This window comes from Alosa pseudoharengus, unplaced genomic scaffold (genome assembly GCF_046254945.1).
Source record: "Alosa pseudoharengus isolate Yale_2024_CS ecotype anadromous, Long Island Sound unplaced genomic scaffold, YU_APseudo_1.1 YU_APseudo_1.1_scf_7, whole genome shotgun sequence".
NCBI lineage: Eukaryota > Metazoa > Chordata > Actinopteri > Clupeiformes > Clupeidae > Alosa > Alosa pseudoharengus.
Genome location: NW_027468859.1, coordinates 12162359 through 12190353, shown reverse-complemented (window position 1 = coordinate 12190353; position 27995 = coordinate 12162359). Strand labels below are relative to the sequence as shown.

The 27995-nt window shown below is 44.1% G+C and overlaps 1 protein-coding gene across 9 annotated transcripts; it reads left to right on the top strand.

Moving 5' to 3' along the window:
* Positions 1-39: 39 nt before the first annotated feature.
* Positions 40-26539, top strand: pum2 (pumilio RNA-binding family member 2). 9 transcript variants are annotated; one of them, XM_076272299.1, is made up of 24 exons: positions 40-340; positions 2634-2967; positions 6063-6131; positions 6735-6840; positions 7161-7348; positions 7987-8159; positions 9731-10070; positions 10678-10771; positions 11175-11276; positions 11946-11984; positions 12652-12794; positions 13357-13474; positions 14984-15124; positions 15731-16066; positions 17602-17832; positions 18195-18468; positions 19445-19574; positions 19870-19998; positions 20261-20398; positions 21314-21439; positions 21856-21927; positions 23635-23756; positions 24665-24857; positions 25075-26539. In XM_076272299.1, the coding sequence occupies exons 2-24, from the start codon at positions 2647-2649 to the stop codon at positions 25204-25206; spliced, it is 3717 nt and encodes a 1238-aa protein (XP_076128414.1). In that variant the 5' UTR covers positions 40-340; positions 2634-2646; the 3' UTR covers positions 25207-26539. The 9 variants fall into 9 exon arrangements, with proteins under 9 accessions (XP_076128414.1, XP_076128413.1, XP_076128411.1 ...); XM_076272298.1 differs by having other exon boundaries at positions 19870-20004; positions 21859-21927; XM_076272296.1 differs by having other exon boundaries at positions 19870-20004.
* Positions 26540-27995: the final 1456 nt, after the last annotated feature.

Sequence of the window (27995 nt, the reverse complement as noted above, 5' to 3'; positions counted from 1 at the left end):
GATATGCAGATGCGCCAAAGTTCACATGCTCACGAACAGGCCTTTGTTCTTCCTGGTGCTGATCGAAGACCACGTTGGCGAAAAAGTGCATTTGATCTGTGTTCTTCAGGTTAATTGATAATGTTTCTGCGAACCTGACATTTTAGTGCGCAGGTCTAGCGTACAATATGCATTCAGTCTGCGGGGAGGGCACTAGCGTGATACTCCAAACTCCTACATAGCTAGCACGTTCAAACCTAAATCATTAAAACACCGATCTCCACGGAAACAAAACAAAATAGCTGGATTGTCGACAACAGGGTATTTTTAAAACATCGGTCTTCAGCGAAAAATACTGCGTGTAAGTACTAAGAATGTATCTAATTGGTACCACATTATATATATTCCAGAGAAATAACGTGGATTATTGCTTTGGTCGCTGAGTATTTCCCCCTTTTGTTTAGCGGGTAAGGCCCCTCTGTTTAGAACTTGGAGGGGGGCCATGTTGTTAGTGAGTGGTGTAGTTACCCAGCAGCGATGGTGTTTTGTTAATGCTCTCCAGACGGCATTTGGGTGATGCTCTATCTTTCAACGCTGTACATAAGGCCTAGGGGAATGTTGTAATAGCATGTGAATAGCATTTAATTGGATTCATTTTAATACCGCATTTTAAGTATTTTACATTAAAAGGTAAGATGCTTCGTTGTTTTATTAACAAAGCTTGCTGTATCTGTCCGACATAATTTAGCCACGGAGCTAACGTTCAAGCTAGCTAATGCTGTGTTGTTAGTAAGCTAGATTCAAAGCTAATGTTATCGAGCTAAACTGGATTTGCCAGTTGACTACTGTCCTCAACAAGCATTATTTCCTGAAGCTAGCTTACATTCTCTACTCATTTCAGTTAAATAGACTTTGAATTGGGGCAACCACTTTAACTGAATAATGGGATGTTCGTTTTTAAAACGTTAACTTTAATGTTCATTCTGTATCCTGTTAGCGTTAGCTGTTGCTAGGGCAAATAAACCAGTCAGTTAGCCAGGTAACGTTAGCATGTGCTTGGTAGCTAGCGTTAATTAAGTTTTAGCAATGGTATCTGGCTACCGAGCTGCTGTGTTATTATGTGATCTGTAGAATAATGGCTGAAGCCAGGCCAAAGCTAGGTGGGTTTCTAAGTAGACAATATTAGCTACGCATATTGTCCTACTCCGTGCCAGTGAGTGATTGCTTGCTAGCCATTTGTAAAATACTGCGGGCTAGTTGACGTTAGCTGATGTAACGTCAGCCTGGAAGATGTACATAGCAAGGTTTTGATCGGAAATACGATTCTACCACCCATTTATGCTCTATGTAAATTAAGGTAATCAAGACCATAATTTAGTTTGTTCGATGTCTAACTTGGCTACCTGGAGTAGTTGATTGAGTTTATCCTTTCAACACGATATCTACCTTTGTTTGCTTTTGCAACTTGGTTAGCTAACGTTACTTCGTCTACTTATCATACATTAACATTACATTAACATTACTTGACTGAAATGCAAGCACGGCCAGCTAGCTGGCTAGGAAGCTTATTTCTGTCGTGTACATATATCTGTTACTCGCTAGCCAGCCAGCTAGCTAGCTAATTGTTATCTGCAGAGATCCAACTCGCCATTTTATTTTGAACCATCTCCCGATTTGCCCATTGATCCCTATCTAGTTAAATTAACGTTAGCACATAGCAAGGAGAACAACGGCAGGCAGACCTCCAGCTATCTTGGCTATTTAACTTTTTGACGATTAGATTTTAATGCTACTCGATTAACTCGTGATCATATGATGAATCTTTAGCCCAACAATACCCAGATGAACTGGCCGTGCTAACATGAGCTACTATTGTATGCGAGCTAATGTTAACGCTACTTATTTAGCTGCAAGGTAATAACCAAGATATTTTGTCCTTAGCTAAATAGGTAATATCACAGTAATGCATTAATCGTTTCAGTGATGGTGAATACCTACACTGACTTAGTATAAATTAAGTTGACATCTGTGTAACAACTTTGTAACAGTTATTGAAGCTAACGTATAGGAACTTAGTCATTTTGACAGCGTGCTTTACGCGAAAGCATTTTACCCCCTTGTTGGTTAGCCAACCTCGCTAACCGTCAACATGCATTCAGACCCTGTAGATGGTTAACTTTTTCCAGAGCTGGTACAACTATATATTTTTGTTTTTATGCTAGTTAAACAGAAAACGTAGTGCTAAAGATAGCCAGAAATTCTTTGATCTGATTTAAATTGGGCATATTATGACAGATTCGTTCGGAAGATACAATGTAACGTGTGTAGGCCTGCTAGGCCAAGTTGTCCAAATTAGTCAAAGGAAAAGCTGTGTGTGTCGTAACTTATGTTACCATGACTGTAACCCCCGAAAACATTTACAGTAGCTAATGGTGGGTAGCAGTTCGATTGGGGAGGGCGGATAATGTGTTGTGTGCAGAATTCTAGTATTACATTTTATTATATAGAAATGATTTGCTTGGATGCCGTTTTTTAAAATGTTTACTGTCTATTGTTTGTTTGCACGTAAGTGATGTATGTATATGATTGAAAGGAAAGAACAATAGCTCTTCAGTGTGTATATAGGAAACAAACTGTTCTTTATTTTCTGCCAGGTTTCCCCGTGGAATGAGCGTTCCATGCAGCATCCTAGGTATGAATGACGTTGCCTGGCAGGAGACACGAGGTGGGATGCTGCACACGAACGGTGCCCCCGAGACCGGAGGGGTGAGGGGTGGTGGCCAGGGCCCCGGAGGCACGCACCCTCTGCAGGGCATGGACAGAGGGGCCAACCCCACCCCGGGCACACCGCAGCCACCCCTCAGCGGCCGCTCCCAGGACGACGCCACCGTCGGGTACTTCTTCCAGAGGCAGCCAGGGGAACAGCTCGGGGGCTGTGCCACCAGCAAACACCGCTGGCCCACTGGCGATGGCAACCACGTCGATCAGGTATGACCTGGGTGGGCCGCCTTATCCATCTAGCCCACTCTTATGCTGCATTCCAGAAACTTCGAAAGACAAACTCGGTCAGAACAATGGAATGCCACTTTAAGTCGGAGTCCCGCTTATAAACTCGGGGCAAGTCGATCTACCCCTACTTCATACGTCCGAGTTTTCTGGAATGCAGCATTATTAGTGTATGGAAATATCTTGAAGGATATCCTAGAGGTAGTTGAACAGCGATAGATTTTAAACATTTTAGCATTCCTATTACGCCTAAGCAACTTGTGCAAAATAAGAATTTCCCTTGCTCTGACACTGGAGTAAGTGACAGAATGTTGATCCAAAGGGGTTGTATATCATAAAGGTCATTCTAGTTACTTTCTTGAGATCCATTGGTATTTACAAAGCAACTTCACAGACTCAGAATAACTCCAGACCTCAATGGGATTTTTTACTGATGGTTTCTGTGGTGTTGTTTGAAGCGACAAGCGCTCTTCCTCAAAATCTTCTCACTGTGTCATAATGAAAATAGTGCTCAGTACTCCCCTTGGCTTCCCAAGCTCTTTCATGTTTATCTAAATAAATCAGATGACGTGGAGGGTGGTTCAGGGGCCGTAAGAATATGCTTAAACTGGGAGTTCAAAATACTGATGGACTGAGTGAATATTGAGCCTGTGACGAAGGTCTGAGTAAAGTTCTAAAATTACCTGACTCTGAAGATGAGATGGTGCTAACAAGAAAGTAGTTCTTTTTTTAAGCCTCTGATGAAGCCTTTAGCTGTTTTGTTATATGGAGCCATGGCAAAACAGGCCACATACTGTTAAGAACAAATTATTCATACCCCTGGCAAATATTGATTTAATGTTGTTTTTCTATTTAATATACCAATATGTTTGTTCTAAATGAAAATTACACTGCCACATGGCTAAAGGTTGTAAGACAATGGGGTAAGAACATGGAATCAAAAAAAGAAGCGTTTTCCCCTTTTTTAAAATTTTTATGAAAAATGACATGTCCAAAATTATTCCAACCCTTTTTACAAATTCAGAGGAAACATCTTCATTTGCATTCACAGCTTTCAAAATGATTCTTATAATACCTACCAAGCCTCTTCATGTCTCCACAGTGATTCTAGTCCACACCTTTTTAGCAGCAATCCGGGTTTTGATTCTTTGTCATCACTCTGGCCTTGTGCTCACTTTTTGGACGGATTGAGGTCTGGACTCTGGCTGGGCCACTCTAAAATGTTGATATTGTCCTCTGTTAACCATTTCTTCCCTTGTTTGGCTGTATGTTTTGGATCATTGTGTGGTTTAATGGTCCAATGCCGTCTATTGGGGTAGGTCTCTCGGCACACTGCCTGATCTTTTCCTCCAGAATCTTAATGTAGTCCCTTGTTTTAAGTGTTACCGTTTCCTTTGAGAAGGTCACCAGGTTCCCCTGGTTGAAACAATATCAACATTTTAGAGTGGCCCAGCCAGAGTCCAGACCTCAATGCGTCAAAAAAGTCAGTACAAGGCCAGAGTGATGGCAAATAATCATTCCTGCCTAAAAACCTGGATTGCTGCTAAAAAGCATTTTGAGCGCTGTGATGGCAAAAAAATATGTTTCCGTTGATTATTTAAAAAGGGTATGAATAATTTTGGACACCATTTTCCATTAAAAAAAATCAAAAACATAAATGCTTCTTTTTCTGATTCCATGTGTCTACCACATTGTCTCGCAACTTTTTAGCATGTGGAAGTGTTGTTTTCAGTCAGAACAAACACATTGATAGAGAAAATCAACATTAAATCAATATTTGCCAGGGGTATGAATAATTTTGTTCTTAACTGTATTCTAGTTACGCAGTGATCATATCGGCATATTCAAAGCTGTAATCAAATCGTGAGCCAGACGTTTATTCAACTGAGTTAGTCAAGGAAAGAATGTGCAGGCAGTGTACTCATTTACAGCACTTCTGGAATACAGGGCTTGCCATGTGTCCTATAGTGAGGTTTTGGTTTCTTTTTTAACTATCTGTGTCACTGACCCGCTTCACCCTACCCCATCAAACAAAGCCAGCAGGGTGTACCGCTATCTCATGTCAGTCTTACAATGGAAAAGAACACCCCATGGTGAAAGCATAAACATACTACCTTTCATACTGGGCCCACGGCTTTACCAGAGCCCAACAACTAGGAAGAAAAGGACTTTTTTTTTTTTTTTTTTTTTTTTTTCCAGCACAATAAACAAATAAAGGCTTCTCTCCCTTTGTCTAAAAGCTGCAAGATGATGAAAATATGTGATTGCTGAATATGCTGAAGGGGGTCCTTCAAGGAATCTGGTCTAAATCTAAGGATTATTACATCCTATTAAAGTAAATGGTTTAGAATATGCATTGTCTGAATTGTGTGACTGTAACTAATCTTTGCACACTTTGTGACCATACCCACCATCTAGCTCATTTAAAAGGTTCCGTAGACTTTGAGTAGCCCCACCTTTTCTGTCCACTTCTATGGAATCATGGTAATTTCCCAGCATTTTTTGCCTTCTAATCTTCTCAAGAATTACCAAAGATGATTCAGAGAGTTGAAGAAGTTAGAAGAAAAGAAAAGCCATTGGAATGGGCAGTTCTTGTAACTTGTAGCTGTGCACCAGTTATTTGTCATTTAAAGCAACACCAAAGATTTTTTTGTACCTTAAAATAATGTTTCCAAAATTGTTTCCATGGTTCATCAACTCGTAACAGGGTGAACGGCACTTCTGCATTCGCTTCGCGGCCCTCAATCGGCTAAAACCACACTATGTAAGTTTGCCAGATCGGGTAGCAGGCTTGTAGTTCGATGGAATGAGACATAAGAAACTACACATTTGACTTGCATGATGTCGCAATACATAATACTTTCATAAAATCATGCAACATATTCTACCTTGTCTATGGACATCGTTATTTGCAAAGCCGTTGCTGGATAAACAAATAGCGTGTGTGCAACAGAGGAAAAGTTCTTTGGTGTTGCTTTAAAAACTTGATAAAGTCAAAATGCAGCCCACATACAGGTGATTACTGCATAGCTGGAAAGACAACAGTGAGGATTGAGTGTGTTTTTCTCCCTCCCAAGGTGCGTGCTGTGGACGAGATGAACTACGATTTCCAGGCCTTGGCTCTGGAGTCTCGTGGGATGGGCGAGGTAGGTTGCACACTGAGCCTGAGGTGTGTGTCTCTGTCTGTGTCTCTGTCTGTGTCTGAGTGAGAGGGAGAGAGAACGAAGCATACGCTTGGTCAGGATAATTTGGAAGTCAGCATTATTGTGTATACTCAGCCATCCCTCCCTCCGTGGCGAGGCTGATATTAATTTCCCTCCCGCACAAAGGGTAATATTTCCTCCTTGAAACTGATTAAATAGCTAGTCTGTAGAGTTAGACGCTGTGGTGAGCAACTTATTGGTTCTGAAGTTTCACCAGGTGTATTGCCAAGGGGCTTGCACTTCCTAAACAGCATTTGTTTTGTTGTTGTAGGACTGAATAATTATTAAGACTTATCATTGATCTTTGCGCTGCATCGTTAGATTTGCTCGTCTTGGCTGTATTCCCTTGGGGCTTGTGGTAACACTTCTTTTACAACCGTTATCTGCATGAAAATTAATTTTTCATATTGAAATGTCAATTTGGCTGGAAATAAACCAGATTGTTAATGGGCTGGTGCTTGTTTATTGCATATTGCCTCAAGGGATTACAAAATAAAAATGGTGCTCCTGTTTGTTTGTTTATTTATTTATTTGTTTATTTTGAAGCTACTGCCTGCTAAAAAGCTGTGGGAATCAGATGAACTGCCCAAAGATGGAAGGAAAGGGATGCTACTGGGGGAAGAGTGGAGAGAGAACGCCTGGGGATCCTCCCGTAAGATCATTTAATTCACTCCCATCTTATTTACCTTGATCTTTAGGTAGCCAATAGGTGATTTATACCTTCATCTATAATGAACGGTTAACAGACAGTATCTAGTTTGAACTGATATGTACATACTAAAATGTACATAATTCTCAAGTAAACCGTGGGCTCAAGTATTGTATGTATGAAACAAAAATATTAAATTCTGTCTCGGATCATAGAAAATAATGAGTCCTCCATTTCTGTGTCTGTCCCTTTCCCTCCTTTTACTCGTTGTTTTCCCCTCTTTTGTCTCTTCCTCTATCTGTTCTCTCCTCCTCTTCCTCTAGACCACTCCGTATCACAGCCCATTATGGTGCAGAGGCGACCTGGCCAGGGTTTCCACGGCAATGGAGACGCCAGCTCGGTGCTGTCCCCGCGCTCGGAGGGCGGCGGCCTAGGCGTCAGCATGGTGGAGTACGTGCTTAGCTCCTCCCCAGGCGACAAAATGGACGGCCGCTACCGCAACGGAGGCTTCGTAAGTCATGGACCGCCCTTCTGGAACATTCTGTTAATGCTACCTCCAAGTCACCATCCCTGCACCCCTCAAGTCCCCCCCCCCCCCAATTCAGTATGCAGTCAGTAGAGTAGAGACAAACCAGAAATCAGGGCTGCCTATAGGATTGGGGATAACAGGTAAGGTCATTACTCACCGAGTACTCCACAGGGCTTAAAGTTCTTAGGCACTGTGCTGGAATTCAGGGACCAGGCTGTTAAGGATGTGAGAAAAAAATATTTATGGTCGCGTTGAAAGTTTCTGATTTCAGGCAAAAATGTTCCGAGCCCAGATAACCTCTGAAGGTGCAAGATTGGCTAGTTATGCTACTGAACACATGTTGTGTGCAGGCAGCAGCGGCGAGATGGATAGACAGCCACATGTCTGAATGGTGCAATCAATAGTTCTGATCTAAGACATACTGGGAATCTTAGTGGCCCAAACCTTTCCATTAACAATTTCAATCCATCAACGGATTGATTCAAGATCACTGAAAAGAGGGGTGCGATTTGATTGAGGGTGGGTGGGTTATGCATAGGCTCTGAGATGTTGTTCATAGACATTAACGATGTCCAACAGTGACCAAGTTCAAATTCAGTGGAAACGCTCTGTTATTTCAGGGTGGAGGAGACGGGGACCCAGACGGCCGAGAGAAGGGTGACCCCAAAGACAAAGCGTCCCCATTCGAGGAAGACAAGAGTGCCGAGATGAAGGTGTGCGAGGAGGGTGACGCTTCCAAGTCCAACGGGAGAGGCCTGCTCAATGGCATGGACCGTGACTGCAAAGACTTCAAGTAAGCCGACCAGCCAGCCCACTCCTCACACTACTCCTAATACCTTGCCTTTGCTCCCTGACGTTTCCTAGACGTCTTCCTAGAAAATCTTTTTCCAAACACCTTTCCAGTACACACCTGCACAGATCCGCTATGTTGAAGCAGCATTGGAAATCTAACAATAAAGGTTCTGTTGGTAGTCAGGGAGGTTGCACATGGTTGTTTATCACATGTTAAAGGACTTAAAGAAGATATTGTACACACATTGACACATTGCGTTTGAGAAACAATCCTTAATGATGCTTTGGACTTCCAACACAAACTCCAACCAGCCTGTGTAACCTTCCTGACTGCCTTTTACATTCGCTCTGTGCTGCGAACTCAAACATTTGCTCTGCAATGTCTGTCAGAATTGTGGAGGCAGTCCCAGCCAAATGGACTACAAAAGCTGTGCAAAAATAGACCACAACGACAGTATGGAGGAAAGGACAGATAATTGCATATTCATATTCCAAAAGCTTCCACATTATAAGACAAATTATAGGAAGTTCAACGCAAGAAGGGCAGTTTCTTTTGTCAGACGTGTCTTGGCTTTGTCTGAACTGAATTGTTACATCTTTTGGAATGAGTGCTAGCGCCATGACTTAAAAACCAATAACATTATCTCAGGCCAAAGAGGAGCTTTTCTGTAACGACCTCATTCACCTCAACTGCCCACTGATTTCCCAATGACTTGGTTTGGCTCCAAGCTGATGGTATTGGTTTGTGAACACATGGGTGAGATGGGAGTTGGACAAGATAAGAGAATAGAGGTGTGTGTGTGTGTGTGTGTGTGTGTGTGGCTTTCAACAGGGGCAAACAGGAGTCGTAGCTCAGTTTAAATAGGTTATGTTTTGGATCCCCCCTACAATTATTCTTGTGCCTATACACTCTTTTTTTTATGGTTTGCTTATGAAATTAAGTCTGGCTCAGAGGTGAGAAAAGCAAGCACTACACTTCTGCAGTGTTTCCACTTTTCCCAGAGACCTGTCTGGGGACCGATAGGTGTGTGAACCTGCCGGGCCGGTTGGCATTCTGCTGAGTGGGGATGTTCTGTGCTCTATTCTCGAGCGTCTCTTTATCTAAATACCGTATGTCTGCTTTAGAATTCAACATACTCACCTGCTGCCTCATGCCGTTAGACCTGATGCAAGCTGCTCAAGTGTGGAAAGGATCTGTAATTTAAATGCCTGCTCTCTCTCTCCTCCCACCTTCTGCCTTCCTCACCCATGCTGCGCATCCCTGTCATTATCTTTATTCTTTCCTCTATATTTTCACCTCTTCCTATTCCCCCCCCCCCCTTGTCTACACACTTTACTGACCTCCCCCCGTCCACCTGTCTTTCATCATTTATTCTTTTCCATCTCTTTCTCTATTCCTTCTTTTCTCTATCTCTCTTTATTTCACATCTGCCTCTTTTCTCCTCCTCCCCTCTCTTTCCTCCTCCCCTCCCTCCTCTTTCCTCCCTCTCTCCTCTCCTCTCCTCCGTCCTCTTTCCTCCTCTCCTCCCTCCATCTCTACCTCTCTCTCCCTGCGCCCTCCCCCCATATCAGCCCCACCCCAGGTAGCCGGCAGGCCTCCCCCACCGAGGCGATTGAGCGCATGGGTCCAAGCCAGGCTGGGCTGGAGATGATGGGCCAGCACCACGCCCTACAGGCTGCCGCCAACGCTGCCGCCGCCGCAGCAGCAGTCGCCGCCGCAGCGGCCGCCGCTGCTGCCGCCAACAAGCCCCAACAGGCGCCCGAGGACTTCCAGGGCCAGGAGCCCCAGGGACTGAGCGGCATGGAGCAGCAGGGGGTGGAAGCGCTGCAGTTCGACTACGCCGGCAACCAGATCCAGGTGGACTCCTCCGGCACCCCTGTGGGCCTGTTCGACTACAACTCTGGCCAGCAGGTGAGTAACACCTGTCTTTGGTTGGACATGGGAGACCCTGTGTTGTTGAGTGGAGCATGGGCGTTCCTATTCCCACTATCCCCCTCATGAAATTATAGAAAAGGGAGTATATTAGTAGGGAGTTTTTTTTTTTTTTTTTTTTTTGCTTTAACTTATTCAATTGTTCCATAAATTATAGACATGATATGCATTTCTGCACTTGGCAGTAGTACCCCTTAGGCATTATCCTTATCCTTACTGCAGTACTACATCGGGCGTGCACGCAACTGTAGTGTGCTGCAAAAAATAGCTTCCATTATAATCAATGGGTCTGGCTACACCTGACGGTGCGCACACTGGAAAAATTAGACCAGTCCTCCAAAACTCTGAGAATGGAACACTTCAGTTGGGCGCCTGTTGGGAGCCCGGCCGTTACTTGTTGGGATTCCTAGTTGTGTAAGAAAGAACGGATGAACGCCCTCTTTGTTCATTTGTTTGTATTGTAGAAATGTATTATGTAGTATTCCATTTTTTTCCCTCCAAATTTGGTTGGTGCATCTCCACATTGGGTGTAGTCTCTATGGTCTTTGGTGTTTGTTTGACCATTACCTGTGCTCTGCTTGTCCAGCTGTTCCAGAGGTCCAATCACCTGACTGTCCAGCAGCTGACTGCAGCCCAGCAGCAGCAGTATGCCCTGGCCGCTGCTCAACAACCACACCTCGGTAGGCCATGTGTCAAACACAAACACAGAGTGCTAGTTTATGATGGTGGGGCTAGGGTTAGCATGCGGGAAGTAAATGTGTGTGTAAAAGAAAATCCTTGACCATCCCTTTTATGTGGCCCACTGTATTTGTGTCTGAAGATTTCTGACCACCATATGCCTGGTTGTCGTCTGTCAGAGTCCATGAAGGGTCTGGGTTCAGTGTAGTTTCTTTTTTGTGTGTGTGTGTGTGTGTGTGTGTGTGTGTGTGTGTGTGTGTGTGTGTGTGTGTGTGTGTGTGTGTGTGTGTGTGTGTGTGTGTGTGTGTGTGTGTGTGTGTGTGTGTGTGTGTGTGTGTGTGTGTGTGTGTGTGTGACAGTCTCATTGAGACTCTCTTAACCCTGTTTGTGTTTTTGCTTGTGTAGGCCTTGCTCCAGCGTTTGTGCCAAACCCTTACATCATCAACGCTCCTCCTGGTGCTGATCCCTACACCGCCGCTGGCCTGGCCGCCGCTGCCACACTCGCTGGTGAGTGCAACAACACTCTCACACACACACACTCTCACTCGTGTAGCATGTCAGCCTTATAATCACACAAGTAAGTTAGGGGTAGTGGGCGTGTACAGTATAACATTGAAGTTTCAGTGACCTGGGATAACGATAAGGACATATCGACAATATTGTTGGGGACCACGGTCAGAGCGATTTTGAGAACGATAAAAAGCGTACACAGTCGGAATCCATCAAATGTTATACATCACATTCATCATGAGGAAAGACTTTCCTTATCGTTGGTCAGTGTAGATCAGGGCTATTCAATTAGTTTGTAATGGGGGGCCAGTTCATGAAAAGTATCACAACCGAGAGGCCGGAGATTACAGCTTGAAATATTAGTTATTACATTAAAACCCTTAAAAGTGTACCGTCACACCGATGTGACGACTATGTTGGAAAATGAACGTTGTAAAGAATATCTGGGTTCATTGAATTCAACATAGCATTTTAGAATCTTGAATTGTTGCGGAACGGAATCTTATGTTAGAATGTTCAAAAACCCACTAAGGGTTAACAGGAGAGAATAAAGTACAACAACAGCAATATAGGAGTTAATATGTTGTATTTTGTAAATGCACAACAACATAATCAGCCGGTTGTTGATGGTTATTTTGTTGTATTTGTGTTTTGGGAATATTTCAGGCACAGGCCCAGGCTACCGCATGCGGTTACATTGTGAAGGTGATACTAACTCTATTGCTAATATGGTTAATTAAATGTGTGATAACAAATCAACAGGTGAAATCTGTGCTTTGCACAGTAACTGCTAGGTCCATACGATGCCCAGTGATTACAAATAGGATTCAGACACTGTTCAGGTGAATTAAATGTGTGTAATCGGTCGCGTATGTAACTCTTCTCGACTTATATATTTGTTACATTTAAAGTTCCCACCATTTAAATGAGATGACCGTGTTCACCAATTAACGTTACTTACACTGGATCTTACAGCTAAAGAGAGGGATGTAAATAGTCATGTTGAAACTGTTTGCGTGGTGCAACCCGTTAACCATTAGTAGCTCATGAACTCCAACGTAGTGTCAATTGACTTTGAAACTAAGCTAAGATGGAGTTTACGTTCAACTTGCGCAACCGGCTGAGATGCAGTGGCTGCAGGACTACAGAGTCAGTGAGAGATAACAGAGCGGAGAAAAACGAATGCGCTTGCTAGAGATGAGATCTTTTTGAAGGGCCAGTACAAATTACCTCGGGGACCGGACTTGGCCCACGGGCCGCCAAATGAATAGCCCTGGTGTAGATGCTCATGTTGTTTTAGTTATCTTTATAGTTATCGTTCCTGGTGTGAACGGCCCTTAATACAATATCACATTGTCTACTCCCAATCAAGGTCCTACTGTCGTGCCGCCACAGTACTACGGAGTCCCATGGGGTGTGTACCCAGCCAACCTTTTCCAACAACAGGCTGCGGCAGCTGCCAATCACTCGGCTAACCAGCAGGCGTCCAATCAAGGACAGCCTGGACAGCCACAGGTGCGTACATAACGATAGGATATTTTATTGCAAAGACACTATGTGAACACATTAGCTATGTCCTAAATATCACATACATTGGTATATCAGTTTTCCTAGCTTTTTTTCTAGACTATTGTTGATTTTTTTTTTTTTTTTTAATGTAAACTTGTTTTGCTTTCAGGAGGCATTTTAGTGTAATTATTAAGCTCTGCAGTTGACTTTGTTAATCTTTACTAAGAACAGAATGCCATAAAATTTTTTGTATCCGCGCACACTTCCCTGTAATGATAAAGTAACGGTGTCCTGTAAGTTTCCCCTCCCCTTTGCCCTTTCAAACCCGCGTTCCTACTAAGTTGCAGGAGCAGTGATTAACAATTCAACTTTAGCGTGTTGACTTCATTCTCACATCTCTATTGTTAAATTACCCCTGGAAGCTGGTTTTTACTCTGTGATAATGCGTTATAGGTAACTGCCAGTGCCAACTGCTGTCTCCAAATGAGACAAATGTGTATGGTAGTGAGTTGATAAAAAATCCTTAATATTGTTGTATGTTAATAAAATGTTGACCTTTGACCTGCAGGTGATGCGTGCAGGGAACAACCAGCGCCCTCTGACCCCGGGTCAAGGTGGGCAGAGCCAGCAGGAGTCTCTGGCAGCCGCAGCGGCCAACCCTGCCTTGGCCTTTACCAGCATGCCAGGTGAGAAAACAGCCCCTTCGTACTGGGAATTTACACCGCAAGCAAGTTCGCCTACAAAAAATATTTTGAGATTTGGTATCTTGCGATTTTTTTCTATGGGAAAATAACATTTAGAATTATCGCATCTGTTCAACTTTCCCTGGGACAAAGAAGTCTGAAATGCAGACGTTTTGCTCAACACACTTTTGTCCTCTATTTTCGAGTGGGTACTGTGATCTTTGGTACGTTAAGATGGCAGACTTAGATTTTTGCTACCCCAGAGCTAACTTGCGATGCAACTTGCCATAGGTAGTTAGCTTCAATTAACACCCGGATCTCCTTATATGGGCAAAGATAGCAGCTTTGGTTCCTTTTTGTAGGCGAACTTGAGGTCTATTTACGTTTCTAACGTGGCGCTACAGTGTGTTTATCCATGTGGTTTTCTGTGTACGTTTCATATACACTGTTAAAACATACAAATACACTTTCCTCTATGTAATATGTGCATGAAGAGATGCCAGTATAAACTGATTTCTAAGGGAATTCTATTGCTACCAGTAGACTGATGTCAGATGGGCGACTAAAAACCGCTCTGGTGTAAATTCCCAGTTACTGACGTGAGGTCAGCCAGGTGGGTGAAAAATAATGATGCAGTGACTACTTTGATGGTGAAATAGTTGATTGGTCTGGTGGTTTGTAATATTAAACTTTAAGTCCAGTACAGCAGGATCTTCCTTTTCTTCTAGGCGGTGAAGAGACAAGTGAATAAGCTCCTACTTCTTAGTGTTTTAAATCCTTTTACAACCTAAAAATGTAATTTTAAATTGCACTTTGACATTAAATTCAGGTAAAGTGCAGTTTAATCAGTTGATGATCTTGTATGGACTGTGGCCCAATGTTTAGTCAAAAATTTAACAAAAACTGGTAGAAAATGGAAAGGACAACTACATTTAAAAATTGCCCTACAATACAATATTTGCATTTATGGCTTGTACTGAGCAAGAAGAAAGAAGAGAGCATTCTATAGAGTCTCCTTGCACATCTTAATTACCGCATATTGGACACATCCCCTGTAGGTCTGTAAGATGCAGTGTAACTGGTGTTCACTAGCCTCTTGCCCTGATGATACACAAGGCTATTTTTTTAAGTTTGTTTTGGGGCTTTTTTACGCCTTCATTGAGAAATGACAGAGAAGAGAGTGACCGGAAGCGAGTGGAGGGGAGAGATTGGGTGGGATTGGGAGGTGACTGCGGTCGGACTCGACGCTGTGTCTAGTTGTGCCTCCTCCCCCCACAATGCTACTTTTTTTTTAGCAATGTTGCTTAGTAGTGTCGTTCTGGCACATTCACCTCTATATTGGGCAACAATCTATGTGAGAAAGAACTTTGGTCATAGATGAATTGTCATCCAATCAGAACACATGGAACTGGTTACCTGGTTACCCAACAACAACATTGCTCAAAAAGTTACCCCAAAGTTGTGAGTGTCTGACCTAAATGTCTTTATTTGTGTGTGTCGGTGCTCTCACAGGTTACCAGGTTCTGGCCCCTGCGGCCTACTACGACCAGACCGGTGCGTTGGTGATGGGTCCTGGAGCGCGCACAGGCCTGAGTGGACCGGTCCGGCTGGTGCAGACCCCTCTCTTGATCAACCCTGCCGCTGCTCAAGCCGGTAAGCACCCTGGGGCTGCCCCGAGAGCTGTTTTCTCTCAGTCATAATATTCTCTGCAGTTACCACACCCTTGGCTGTGGACTCCAGTAACATTCAGGGGTGTCACATTGAGCGCTGAGGCTTTTTATAACACTAATGAAAGTAGAAATCATTATTAGAAGCCATTATTGCGAAGCCATAGAGGAATTCTCAGAGCAGCAGTGAACACAGCTTACATTTGTTGAAGTGCACTTTGACTCTTAAGTAACTGGCAGTTAGTTTGGCTCCTAATAGCCCACTAAATGGACTCTCTGGCTCACTTTTACATAAGCACACTGTGTCACTGTAATAGCAGTTCCATACTGTTGCAGTATATTTTTATAAAAAAAAATGTCTTATAAATATAAACATTTATCTGTTTATGTAAGAACATATCAAAGTGGCTGTTGTTTTTTTAAGATTCTTTCCTGTATTTGAGAGGTGCAAGCGTATACATACACATTCTCAGTTGTGCTAACCTTTTGATTATATTTTGAACTTTGGACAAGGCTTTTGAAGATGATTGACACTTCTGTGCCCTCTGCATCCTCCCCTTCAAACCCTCCCCCTCTCTCCCCAACCCTGTAGCTGCAGCGGCGTCCGCCTCTGGCTCGGGCAACAACATGTCTGGCCCGGCCAACGGCCTCTACCGGTCCATGGGCTGCCAGCAGCCGCAGCAACAGCAGCAGCAGCAGCAGCAGCAGCAGATGCAGCAGCAGCAGCAGCAGTCTAGCGGCCTGCCCTCCAGCTCCTTCTACGGCTCAGGCTCCGTGGCGCCCACCTCCCAGAGCAGCTCGCTCTTCTCCCACACCACGGCCCAGCCGCCGCCTCCCCCGCCACAGAGCTCCTCGCTGGGCTTCAGCGGCACCGGCGGCTCCCTGGGTGTGGGCCTTGGCTCAGCGCTGGGCGGCTTCGGATCCTCAGGTGGGTTTGAGGAGGATGGGGAGGAGGAGGAGGAGGGGGGGGCGGCGTTTTTTAAAGTGTGGTGTGATGATGGATGTTTTGAAGTTTAAGTTTCTGAGAGGGAGTGAGAGAAGTGTCTATTACGGAAGCCGAGTGAGGCCACGTCATATCATTATTTTTTTCACCTTGTTATCTCGAGATATCAAAATAATTAATTTGTGATCTCTGGGAAAACAACACAATTAAGTCGAGATCTCGAGAAAACAACCAAATATCAAGATCTCGAGAAAACAACACATTAAGCGTTACGACTCATGCCCCCTTTTTGCTTGAACGACTGGCCCGGCTCATCTTTAGGCTACTGGCGGAGATAGTCACGTTTCCATCAAACTTCCTAATGCGCATTTTAACTATTCGAATAAGAAATCCCGGTGGGAAACGTGAAATGCGCATTATAAATTCTAATCGCTAGAGGGGGGTTGATTACCTCTCGATGCGCATAAGGTAATGCGAATAAAGTTGATGGAAACGGTTAATTCTCATAGTGTGATGTAGCCTAACCTTCACAGAATCTCAGCAATCAGTAGGATAAAACAAACTGAATACACACATCGGTGCACAGTTGTTTTGCTGACGCCAAAGGTTTCGCACACGTAGCAAGTTTACAACTGTGCAGTGCCCGTTCAAACATGCCATTCCTGTAGAAAACCCATAGCAGGTACGCCTGCTTTAAAAAATAAGACGATAGGGAAGAACATCATTCCAGCTAAGCATTCAATAATAGCCTACTGAATATTATAAAAAATTAGATGACGGAATGAATTACGACCGCAGAGAGGAGGGTGTCCATTTCACTCAATGTAGGCAAAGTGTCCCATAATTGGAATCAATAGGTGTTGCATTTTATTTATGCACATTACCACGGATGTGCATCACTAATTCCCATGAGTTGAATGGAAACGCTGAGGTCGTGACTGTAGCTAGACGTCTCGGTTGTTTTCTTATGATCCTGAATTAATTGTGTTGTTTTCCTGAGATCACAAATTAATTATTTTGATACCTCGAGATAAAAAGGTGAAAAAAATAATGATATGACATGGCCTCTCGGCTTCCGTAGTCTATGAATTATTCCCAGTATTTTTAGTGTAATAGACTGATATACCACACATTTGTGTTGCTTAGATTGAGGGGGGGGGGAGCCACAAAAAGTATTCACAAATGTATTTGGAAAACAGTCCAATGCATTATAATAGCTGAAGTGAATTAACTAAAGATTAATTAAAGATTAATTTGCTAAAGATTAGTATAGCTCTTAATGAAGTGATAATGGCTTTTATAAATCTAAGAGGATTTGCTAACTTGCTCCATCTGTTGCTTGTCCATTTGTACCTCCATCCTCTTCTTTCTTTCTTTCTTTCTTTCTTTCTTTCTTTCTTTCTTTCTCTTTTTTTCTCTACCTCTCTTTCTCTCTCTCTCTCTCTCTCTCTCTCTCTCTCTCTCTCTCTCTTTCCAACCCCCCCATTAATATCTCTCTCTCTCTCTCTCTCACTCTGCAGTGGGCAGCTCCAGCAGCAGCAGTGCGTCTCGCCGTGACTCCCTGCTGCCCAGCTCTGACCTGTACAAGCGCGGCGGCGGCAGCAGCTTGACCCCCATCGGTCAGCCCTTCTACAACAGCCTGGGCTACTCGTCCTCCCCCAGCCCCATCGGCCTGACCCCGGGACACTCCCCGCTCACCCCGCCGCCCTCCCTGCCCTCCTCCCACGGCTCCTCCTCCAGCCTCCCCCTGGGTAAGACCCCACTGCCCCAAACCCAACCACTAGCACATTTGGTGGATGTCAAACCCCATAGTTCTCACCAGAGGTGTTTTCTAGGCTTTCTAGGGAACAGTACTTGAACATAAGACTCCCAGTGGTTCATAGTGTGTGTGTGTGTATAGACAGAGATGGGTATAGATGCACTGCAATCCTGAATTGATGAAATAACAATATGTCAAACTGTTCTGCTTCCCGTCTCATCATGACTTCTGACCCTGAGCTCTCTGCATGCAGGCGGCCTGACCAACGCTTCTTATCTTTTTGTGCCCGACACCTAATGCTGTTTACTCGGTTCCTTTCCGTCTCTCATGACCTCTGACCCCTCCTGCACGCAGGCGGCCTGACCAACGGCAGCGGACGCTACATCTCGGCGGCGCCGGGCGCGGAGGCCAAGTACCGGAGCACGGGCGGGGGCGCCTCCAGCCTCTTCAGCTCCAGCAGCCAGCTGTTCCCGCCGTCGTCACGGCCACGCTACAGCCGCTCAGATGTCATGCCGTCCGGCCGCAGCCGCCTGCTGGAGGACTTCCGCAACAACCGCTTCCCCAACCTGCAACTGCGCGACCTGCCCGGCCACATGGTGGAGTTCTCCCAGGACCAGCACGGCTCCAGGTGGGTGCACACACACACACACACACACATACACACACACACACACACACCTGTCGTTGTCTGCCTCATACAGATGAATCCATAAGCACTACTATAGCATACACACACGACTCCATGGACGCACAAGCACAAAATAAGTAATACTTGTCCGTGCACACACACACACACACATAATCATTCTCTGTCGTACAGATGGATGCAGAAGCACTACTATGCACTATGCCACTTCCCTCTTTTAGTAAATTAGTGAACTTGGTGTGCCACACACAGGCATTTCAGTGGTATAGATTACTTAGGTCTGTTTGTTACCCTTGGACTTGTAGCTGTCTGGTTAGTCTGTGTTCTTGTGGGTGACTATGTGAACGTGCTCACAGACACATACATTGTTGTACCTTCATGGTAAAGTTTTGTAAATACACACAGATATACATACTCCCTTATATACATACTTTCTCTCTCAGATACGCCCTTTCAATGTACAAACACAAGTTCCTCAAGGACTGACATACAGCAAGGTGCACTGCACTTGCCTTTATGCACGGATGCACCCACTTAAACATCCTAATTAGTCATTTAGAATACTTGTTTGTCCAAAGTCACAGGCATACTGGCACTTTCCTGGAAATTGCGTCGGTGACCTCATTCTCGGCTGTTTGTGTGTGTACACACAAGGTAGACTCAAACAAGCCCTTTTCATGGTTGAGTTCTCCCCAGTGTGTCGACGGAAACATACACACAAGCAGGTGTACACAGGGGTGCCTAGGTTCGTGTGCGTGCATGTTTGCTTATGTCTAGTTTTGCTTTTGCCTTTGTATCTGTTCTGTTTGTCTGTCGGAGAGGGAGAGAGAGAGTTAAATGAATGTATCAATGTGTCATAAATGTGTGTTACGGTGTTTATTTGGGCTTCTGATGTGTGTGTGTGTGTGTGTGTGTGTGTGTGTGTGTGTGTGTGTGTGTGTGTGTTTCTCCTCCCCAGGTTCATCCAGCAGAAGCTTGAGAGGGCCACCCCAGCGGAGAGGCAGATGGTGTTTGGAGAGATTCTGCAGGCCGCCTACCAGCTCATGACTGATGTCTTTGGCAACTATGTCATCCAGAAGTTCTTTGAGGTGCTAACATGCCCCCCACCCCCCACCACCACCACCAAACTTCTTCCTGTGCAGCTCAGTTTAGCATACCTAGCTAAGGCTTTTGTTACACCTTCATAGAAGCGAGAGTCTTTCTTTTTAAACCCCTTCAAATGATGATGAACTATAATCATTAGCTGTACACAGTGTTGCTTTGATAATGATTTTGCTCATATTGGGAGTACCTGAACACCTAATTGCAGTTTGTGTGATAATGTTAATGTGTTACTAAAGTGTCTGTGTCTGTGTGTGTGTCTTTTTTTCCCTCCCCTCCTAGTTCGGCAGTGCGGATCAGAAGCTTGCATTGGCGACGCGTATCCGTGGGCACGTCCTGCCCCTGGCCCTGCAAATGTACGGCTGCCGTGTCATCCAGAAGGCCCTAGAGTCCATCTCCTCCGACCAGCAGGTAATTGTAAGTCAACCCGCCAATACTTACCCCTATTTTTAGCAGCGTAAAGATGACCATATTGCTGTTTTTATTTTTATTATTTTTTTTTTATTACAAGTATAATGTTTGTGTGCTTGTAAATGGTAGTGATGTGGATAGTTACAGATTCTTTTAGACAAGTCTTAAGTAATTGAAGAATGGCTAAGTGGTGTAGAATATTGTGATGTGTGTAGGGGTGTGGTTGATGAAGAAGAGGTGACTATTCTGTCCCGTTCTCTAGAGTGACATTGTGCGAGAGCTGGACGGCCACGTGCTTAAGTGTGTGAAAGACCAGAACGGAAACCATGTGGTGCAGAAGTGCATCGAGTGTGTGCAGCCCCAAGCCCTGCAGTTCATCATCGACGCCTTCCAGGGACAGGTACGTCCTTTACACACGCACAGACACACCGTGTAAATCACCGAACACCCATTCACAACAATTACAGAGATAGCCCTTTGTTTGTGTACGTAGTTATATGGTGTGGGGTTCAGGAACATACAGTGCAAACTTGTGCACATGTCGGTGGCGTTAGCAGCTGTGCGTTTCATTCACCATAGCCTTTTGCTCACAGACGCCTCACATGACACATTCACAAATGCCTAAAGCGAAATTAAATGAGAGTTGTGTCATTGGATAAGGCTTTGCAGTAGAAGTCATCAGATTACAGCAGATTCTCGTCCATTTAAAGGGATTAGATCTGCTTCGCAGTTTCACTGTAGATGAGACTCTGTGGATGCATATGCATTATCTAATGCTTTGTTTTGACGGACAGTGTTCATTTATGTTTCATAAAAAAGTTAGCCATTTAATTAGTAATTGCCTCTAGGAGAACAAAGAAGTGTAGGATTCCATTGGCTCAGGTGCTTTAACATTGCACTCCAGAGGTGCGGTTAACTCCCCGTAGGCATCATTTAAACCAAGCAGCTTTTAGGCGAGGATCACATCAGCCAGCGGCAAGCGGCTAACGCAACGCTTACACCATAATAAGTTTTATCTCGTTCCTAAGCAACACATAAGCTTGTTCAACGCTAGCGTTACGTCAGCGTTGCCACCGTTCCGCTGCCGAACCATAGAGAACAATAGGAAACCCGCCACTTGCCGCTGGCTAATGTGATCCCCACCTTAGTGTCTGCTGTTGTGTCCTTCATGGCAACGTGTGGCCTTGACAGTGCGCCATATTTGAGAATGTTGTAGTGGTATGAGGAGACAGAAAGAGTGCTTCTTACCCAGCAGTGCAGTTGACATTACTGGCCTAATGTAGTGTCTGTCTGTGTGTGTCCTCCTGTCCTGTAGGTGTTTGTGCTCTCCACCCACCCATACGGCTGCCGGGTGATTCAGCGCATCCTGGAGCACTGCACCCAGGAGCAGACCCTGCCCATCCTGGAGGAGCTGCACCAGCACTCTGAGCAGCTGGGCCAGGTAAGCGCCACTACTCCAGCCCCAGGCTTCTCCTCCGGCCTGGCAGGGGGAGGGGAACCTGAATCTTTTATTTATTTTTTCGTCTCGCAGCACCGTTCATAAGTGGGTGTGTGCGCTACGCCCAAAGACTGCATGTCTGCATGATCTTGTTTTGTTTATGTTATTGTTTGTTTGTTTTTCTTTTAGTTTACATGTGTTGTCGTTGGCTATCATTTTGTACATATAACTGTTTAGGTTGTTGCCTCGTGTTGAAACAACCATTGTGCTTAGATGAAGTGTGTGTGTGTGTGTGTGTGTTGATGCTGCCCCAGTGGCCTGCTCCATGTGGACACTGATAACCTGGATGACCTGAATCCACAACCCCCTCCCCCATGCCCCCCCCACCCCACCCCCAACCCCACTTATATTCCATCTAGAAGTATCAAGGCGTTTCATTGGAGATGACACACAAAACATATCATACAGGGTCCAGCGATGCGCTCTTCAAGGTCAGAGCAATGCACCTCCCCTCCTCCCACCCACTCTTCTTCCTTTTCCTCATCTTCCTCGCACAGTTGCCACGGTGCAGCTTCCCTCTTTGTAACCAGCTTTTCCTTTGTCTAACATAGATGTCGCCTTCCTCTGTTCCTTCTTCTGCTGGCTCTCTGTCCTCGGCTTTGCTAAAAAAAAATAATTAAAGACCACACACTACATCACTATACACACACAGACACACACACACACACACACACACACACACACACACACACACACAACACTACAATATACTATAGTACACTACACTGCACTACACTACACACACATGCAGCAGCTTTTTGTCTGCTGTGTCAACTGCTACCACAGGTTATGTAACTTCCTCTTTCTCCCCCAGAGGAGAGAGTGACCAGCCCAACCCCTCCTTTGTCCTGTATACCCGCCTGCACTCATCTGTCCCGCTCTTCTCTTCCCTCCTTTTTAACAGCCCCTCCCCACCCTGTTGTACTCAAAGACCTCTGCCTGACACGCTTCCTCCTGCCTCCTCCCTCTTTATTCCCTCCCCAGCTCTCTCTTTCTCTCTCTCTCTCTCTCTCTCTCTCTCTCCTTTCTCTCTCTCTCTCTCTCTCTCTCTCTCTCTCTCTCTCTCTCTCTCTCTCTCTCTCTCTCTGTTTCCTCTGTCTCTCTCTCTCTCTCTCTCTCTGTTTCCTCTCTCTCTCTCTCTCTCTCTCTCTCTCTCTCTCTCTCTCTCTCTCTGTGTTTCCTCTGTCTCTCTCTCTCTCTCTCTCTCTCTCTCTCTCCCTCCGTTCGGAATGCTTCATAGGAATAATCCCCAGAGCATTTCTGTTCCACGTTGGACCAGCAACATTGACTTCAGTGTGCTTGTTTGCGTAGCCTAACTAATCTTGGTTTGTAAGAGTTCAGTGAGAAGCTCAGAGTCCTCAGAATTTATTTGTATAGATATTTTTAAAGCGAGCCCTTAAGTCACACGTGTTTGCATTGGTTATCGTAACGGGCAAGGGTCCCCTACTAATTAGTATCAATGTTTGGCAAATTGGCACGGTACTGAAGCCACATGGCAGTCGAATGTTGGTGTGTCTGGACCTGAATGCACTCGGAGTGATTGCTGGGGTTAGCAAGGGCACACTCCTGTAGTCCCGCTCCAAAGGTCAGATGGGCGTTATAAATATTGTAGTCACAATGATTGTAAAGACCAGCCTTTGACGTTTTGGTTGTAAGTGTGGGTAATGTATGTACATGTGGTTGCTTAAATATATATTTATTTGTTTTGTGTCATGCATGTTACTCATGTTTTATCATATCTGTATTGCATTCAGTCTGGACCACAAAAGGCCAGTTTATACACATCCAATGAGATGAGGCTAATTTGTCATGAAAGTGTTTTAGCATGGCAGACCCATTGAATTGTAAATTTGAAGAACCTAAATGGTAGAATGTTTCCTGTTTAATCAGCATTTATTGTAAAGCTGTCATCCTTCGGTCAACATCCAAATATATTTATCCTCTCGTCTCATTGGATGATTGATACTGGCCTTGATACTTCAACAGAATTGCAATCACTTTCATAATTTTTAAGTGCTAAAATCCACACCCTGTTAGTCTTTGAAAATGCATGTTTTAGTAAGTAATGAATGGATCGAGTTCAGTCCTTTTGAGTGACTTTTTAATTGGCCCCCATCTTTTCCCCTGATGCCTTACAGGATCAGTATGGGAACTACGTCATCCAGCATGTCCTGGAGCACGGTCGACCTGAGGACAAGAGCAAGATCGTGGCCGAGGTGCGCGGGAAGGTGCTTGCCCTGAGCCAGCACAAGTTCGCCAGGTGAGTGAGCGGCAGTGTCGGTCCAACAGAGCAATTAATAAATTACTGGATGGAGTTGTATCGTTACTATCCACTCATACAGTAATTTAATTAAAAGCAGGATACAAGATTGGAGTTACCTTTATATTTTAGTTTGATGTCATATTTCACAGGCAGAGAATATTATCTAAATGAATTGTTCTGGAAAGCTTGATCACAGAGCTGTGCAACATCAAAAAGGGCACACAAGTCTGTTTCCTTCTTTAGCCAGCTCTCTAATTAGTGCTGAATAGTGCCTGCAATGTCAACATTTCAGCATGATCGTGAGTGAAACATTGTGTCAGTGCTGTAGGTTTAAAAATAAGGTACTGTATCGGCCTTTGTTCTTTTGACTGGAGCTAGGCCACATGTTTTTATTTCAAGCTGAATGCCTTTGAGCATTGATGAATGCATCATCTGTCCTTATCTGGTTTACTGATCAACCGACAGAACAAAAGGCCCAATATCCAGAGTGCACATTTGAGGCACTATAAAAAATATATATTGTGTGTAGATATAAAATATGCCAAGTAGGTGGAAGGGAGGTAAGGAATGTGGGCTTGGCAGGATGTCTGTCTGGGCCTCTGGCATGTCTTATAGAGCTAAAGCAGGGGATGATCTCCGTCAAAACAATACATTTATGTTATAGATAAGAACTTGGCTGAGGTATTATTTTTTTTCCTTTCAGGGGATGAATGTAGGCCTACCATTTCCCTTTAAACTAAGAGAAAAAGAAAAGCAAAAAAATAAATAAAATGTTAAGTGTGCAGGTCAGGATGGGCTGCCTCTTTATAATGCATCCCCTTTAATGTGGCTACCTACCACAAATAAAGTCTGCAGTCACTATTATTTGATCTGATCTGATCCCCCTCTGTCCCTGTCTGTCTCAGTAACGTGGTGGAGAAATGCGTCATCCACTCCTCCCGTGCTGAGAGGGCGCTGCTGATCGACGAGGTGTGCTGTCAGAAGGATGGTCCCCACAGCGCGCTCTACACCATGATGAAGGACCAGTACGCCAACTACGTGGTGCAGAGGATGATCGACATGGCCGAGCCCGCCCAGCGCAAGATCATCATGCATAAGGTGACGCACAACGTATAGATCAGGCATTGATCAGTTTTTGTAATACAGCTATGTATGTAGACGCTATGTAATTTCAGTGAAAGTAGTATTGTTTCCTGCTGCTAAAAGATTACCAAGAAGAAGTTGCCTTAAGTTGATATGCGAAAAAACTGAAAAAAAATGTAATAGTGAATTGTCGGACATCCATCACAGCTTATTTTCTCCCTTCCTTTCTCAGATCCGGCCTCATATTGCGACCCTCCGCAAGTACACGTACGGTAAGCACATCCTGGCCAAGCTGGAGAAGTACTACATGAAGAGTGGCTCAGACCTGGGGCCGATCGGGGGTCCCACCAACGGCCTGATGTAGGCTACCCCTCTCCATCCGTCACCCAATCCACACACCCTCCCCCATCCCATAAACCCCTCCTTGGCTAGCTCTATAAAGGTGCACTCGACCCAGCTGGGTTTCTCTAGACACCCTCAATTGCTTCCCCTTGGGGGAATTACCAAAAAAAATACAGAAGATGATGAAAAAGAAGAGGAGATAATTATATAAAAATAATGAGACAGGAAAAAAAAGTTGACTTCAGCTCATAGTGCAGTGAGGTGCGACAATAGCCTCTGTGCTTGCCCTGGTGCAGTTTTCCCTCATGACCACTAGGGGGTGCACAGTCTGTAGGCCATCTCTGGGTAAAGCACAACTAGCCCTTGTTTATGATGTAATTGATGTATCTGACTGGTTTTTCGTATATACGTATATATATATATATATATATCTTGTACATTTTTTTTTACCTTGTAAATTCTCTGTAGAAAACGTATACAAATTTGCTGAAATTTACAATTCTTACAATTTACACCAGCAAGTGACTTTATAAAGCCAAACTGAGTGATACTTTTTAAAATAATATTAATTATTATTATTATTTTATTTTATTTTTAGTACCCATAATTCACATACTAGCAGTAAGTGGTGACATTGGTAGACCTCACCTCATGGCCCCCTGAGTTTAGACAGTGGTACTAATGCCAAAGCAGTTGATTTCACACAAATCAATAATCTAATCTCCATCTAGCATCTAGCGCTTCGGTTTTTGGGATAGATGGTTAGCACCGACTCAGCTTGCCGGCAAACACTCCGTCTCTTGTACCATTGAGTTAGTCAAATGAATATTTGGCAGATCCAGTCGCCGATCTTTTGCTTGGTACAGACACGGAGTTGCTCGGAGGCTCCTGGGTTATTAGGCCTCAACTTCCTCTGATTTCTTACTTTTCCTTTCTTTGGAGTCAAACTCCTCAGTTAATGAAATAACATCGGACTACAGCTTTGTGGTAGCTGATTTTTTTTTTTCTCTCTTTTGCGTTCTTCTATTTAATGAATTTTCTTGGACAAGGATAGGAAGTTAGCGTGAGGTCACAAACTCCCCCCACGACAGGCTATGTTAGTTCAACATCCTGCGCTCTCTTTCTTTTACTTTTTCGTGTGCGTGTTCTTTTTTTTCCCGGCCACAGTTCACTTGGGTGGCTGCGGCCTCCTAAATTACCTTCAGAGCTACTGGCTGTAGTGCCGAACTGAATTCTTTTTAAGTTGTTTTTCGAGAGCAGAGCCTGAGACCGAAGCACATTGGTTGGTCATTCTTCGTGACCGAGCGAGACCAATGTTGTCTTTCCGTCGTTACGTGGGAGTGGGGAGTAGGATGTTGGGGAGCTAGGGTGGGAGGGGAGGGTTGTGGGTGGGTTTTATTGGGGTGGTAGTGGGCGGGGACTGGTTAGTGGGGAACGCTGGCATGCCGTGTCTGGATTTAATGCTTACGGAATGATATAATTTTTTTCCTTCATCATGTCTGTGGAACATCTATCTGTCGTAGTAATTTGAGATGAACACTGCCCTAGGAAAACGGTATTGTTTATGTACTGAAATCATCTCTTTACATAGTACTAGTTTAGGCAAAAATGTATAGCATCTTTATGTATGAGTAAATATTAAAGATATTGTTGCTTTTTTCGGGAACGGGGTGGGGGAGGGGGGCCGGGGGCCAGGATGGCGGCGCCTTCCACACCGAGAGAGGATAGCTGGCTGACTGGGCAGGCAAGACAGGAAAGCTTTTTTGTGGATTGTGATTGGCTCTTACGTCTCCCTTTGTGAGAATTTTTTTTTTTTTTTTAAATTCTATTTAATACGAGCATGCTCATTTGAGCTAAGTGATGGTAACTTTGGCGAAAGGGGTCAGTGTTTTTCGAAGGTTTTTTTGGGCATGAGCCGGTGAGGGAGCATTATTTCAGCGACGATTCAGTCTGAATATGCAAGTTATGCAGAGTGGGGGGTGTCTGGAAGGGCTGCTGTCAAATGCTATACAACTCTTCTGTAATGCTAGTATATTAATGGCTTTTCGTTTTTTGCTTCTTATGAGTAATTGTAGAATACATGTAGTATATGTGCAGTTAATAAGTGTAAGTTTATTAGTTTAAATAGGAGAAGACAAAAAAAAATACGAACTAGTTGTGATGTTGGACAGGCCTTGCTAAACATAGTAGTGATGCTTTTATTTCGTCTGTACAGTTGTACATTTGTAAACGTTAATGCTGTAAATGGGATGTCTTTTACACTTTTGGGGAAGAAAAAAAAAGCAAAAATGTGCATTTTTGATGTGTGTATATTCATCACTCCCTTCCCCTTGATTATAATGTATACAGATTTTTTTTCTTTTGATCAAGTGTTATTTTAAAGGACAAAAAAAGAAACAAATCTTTTATGGATTCACAATCTGAACATGGTCTTTTGTTTTTAAATCTGTTTATTGAAGAAGGTCAGACACTCTTTGTACCAGAGCTGTAACATCTGTTGATATTGTCATTTTGACGTGTGACAGTAAAAAAAGAGAGATAAAAACTAAAGTGAATGAAATGATCCATCAATGCTCTGTACTTTGAAGAAAAAAAACATAACTAGAACTGGGCTGTTAATAGTCCAATCTGCTACCATGGAAACTTCACAGGACACGACAATTATTTTTGTACAGAAGAGTGCTGTATTTTGGAACAGCTCCTTACTTGTAAGCGAAAGAAATGTAAGATATTGTCAATGATATAAATATGAACATATGGGTTTTGTCACACTGTCAAAGTCATGTACATTTTCAGGTGGCCTTATGTACA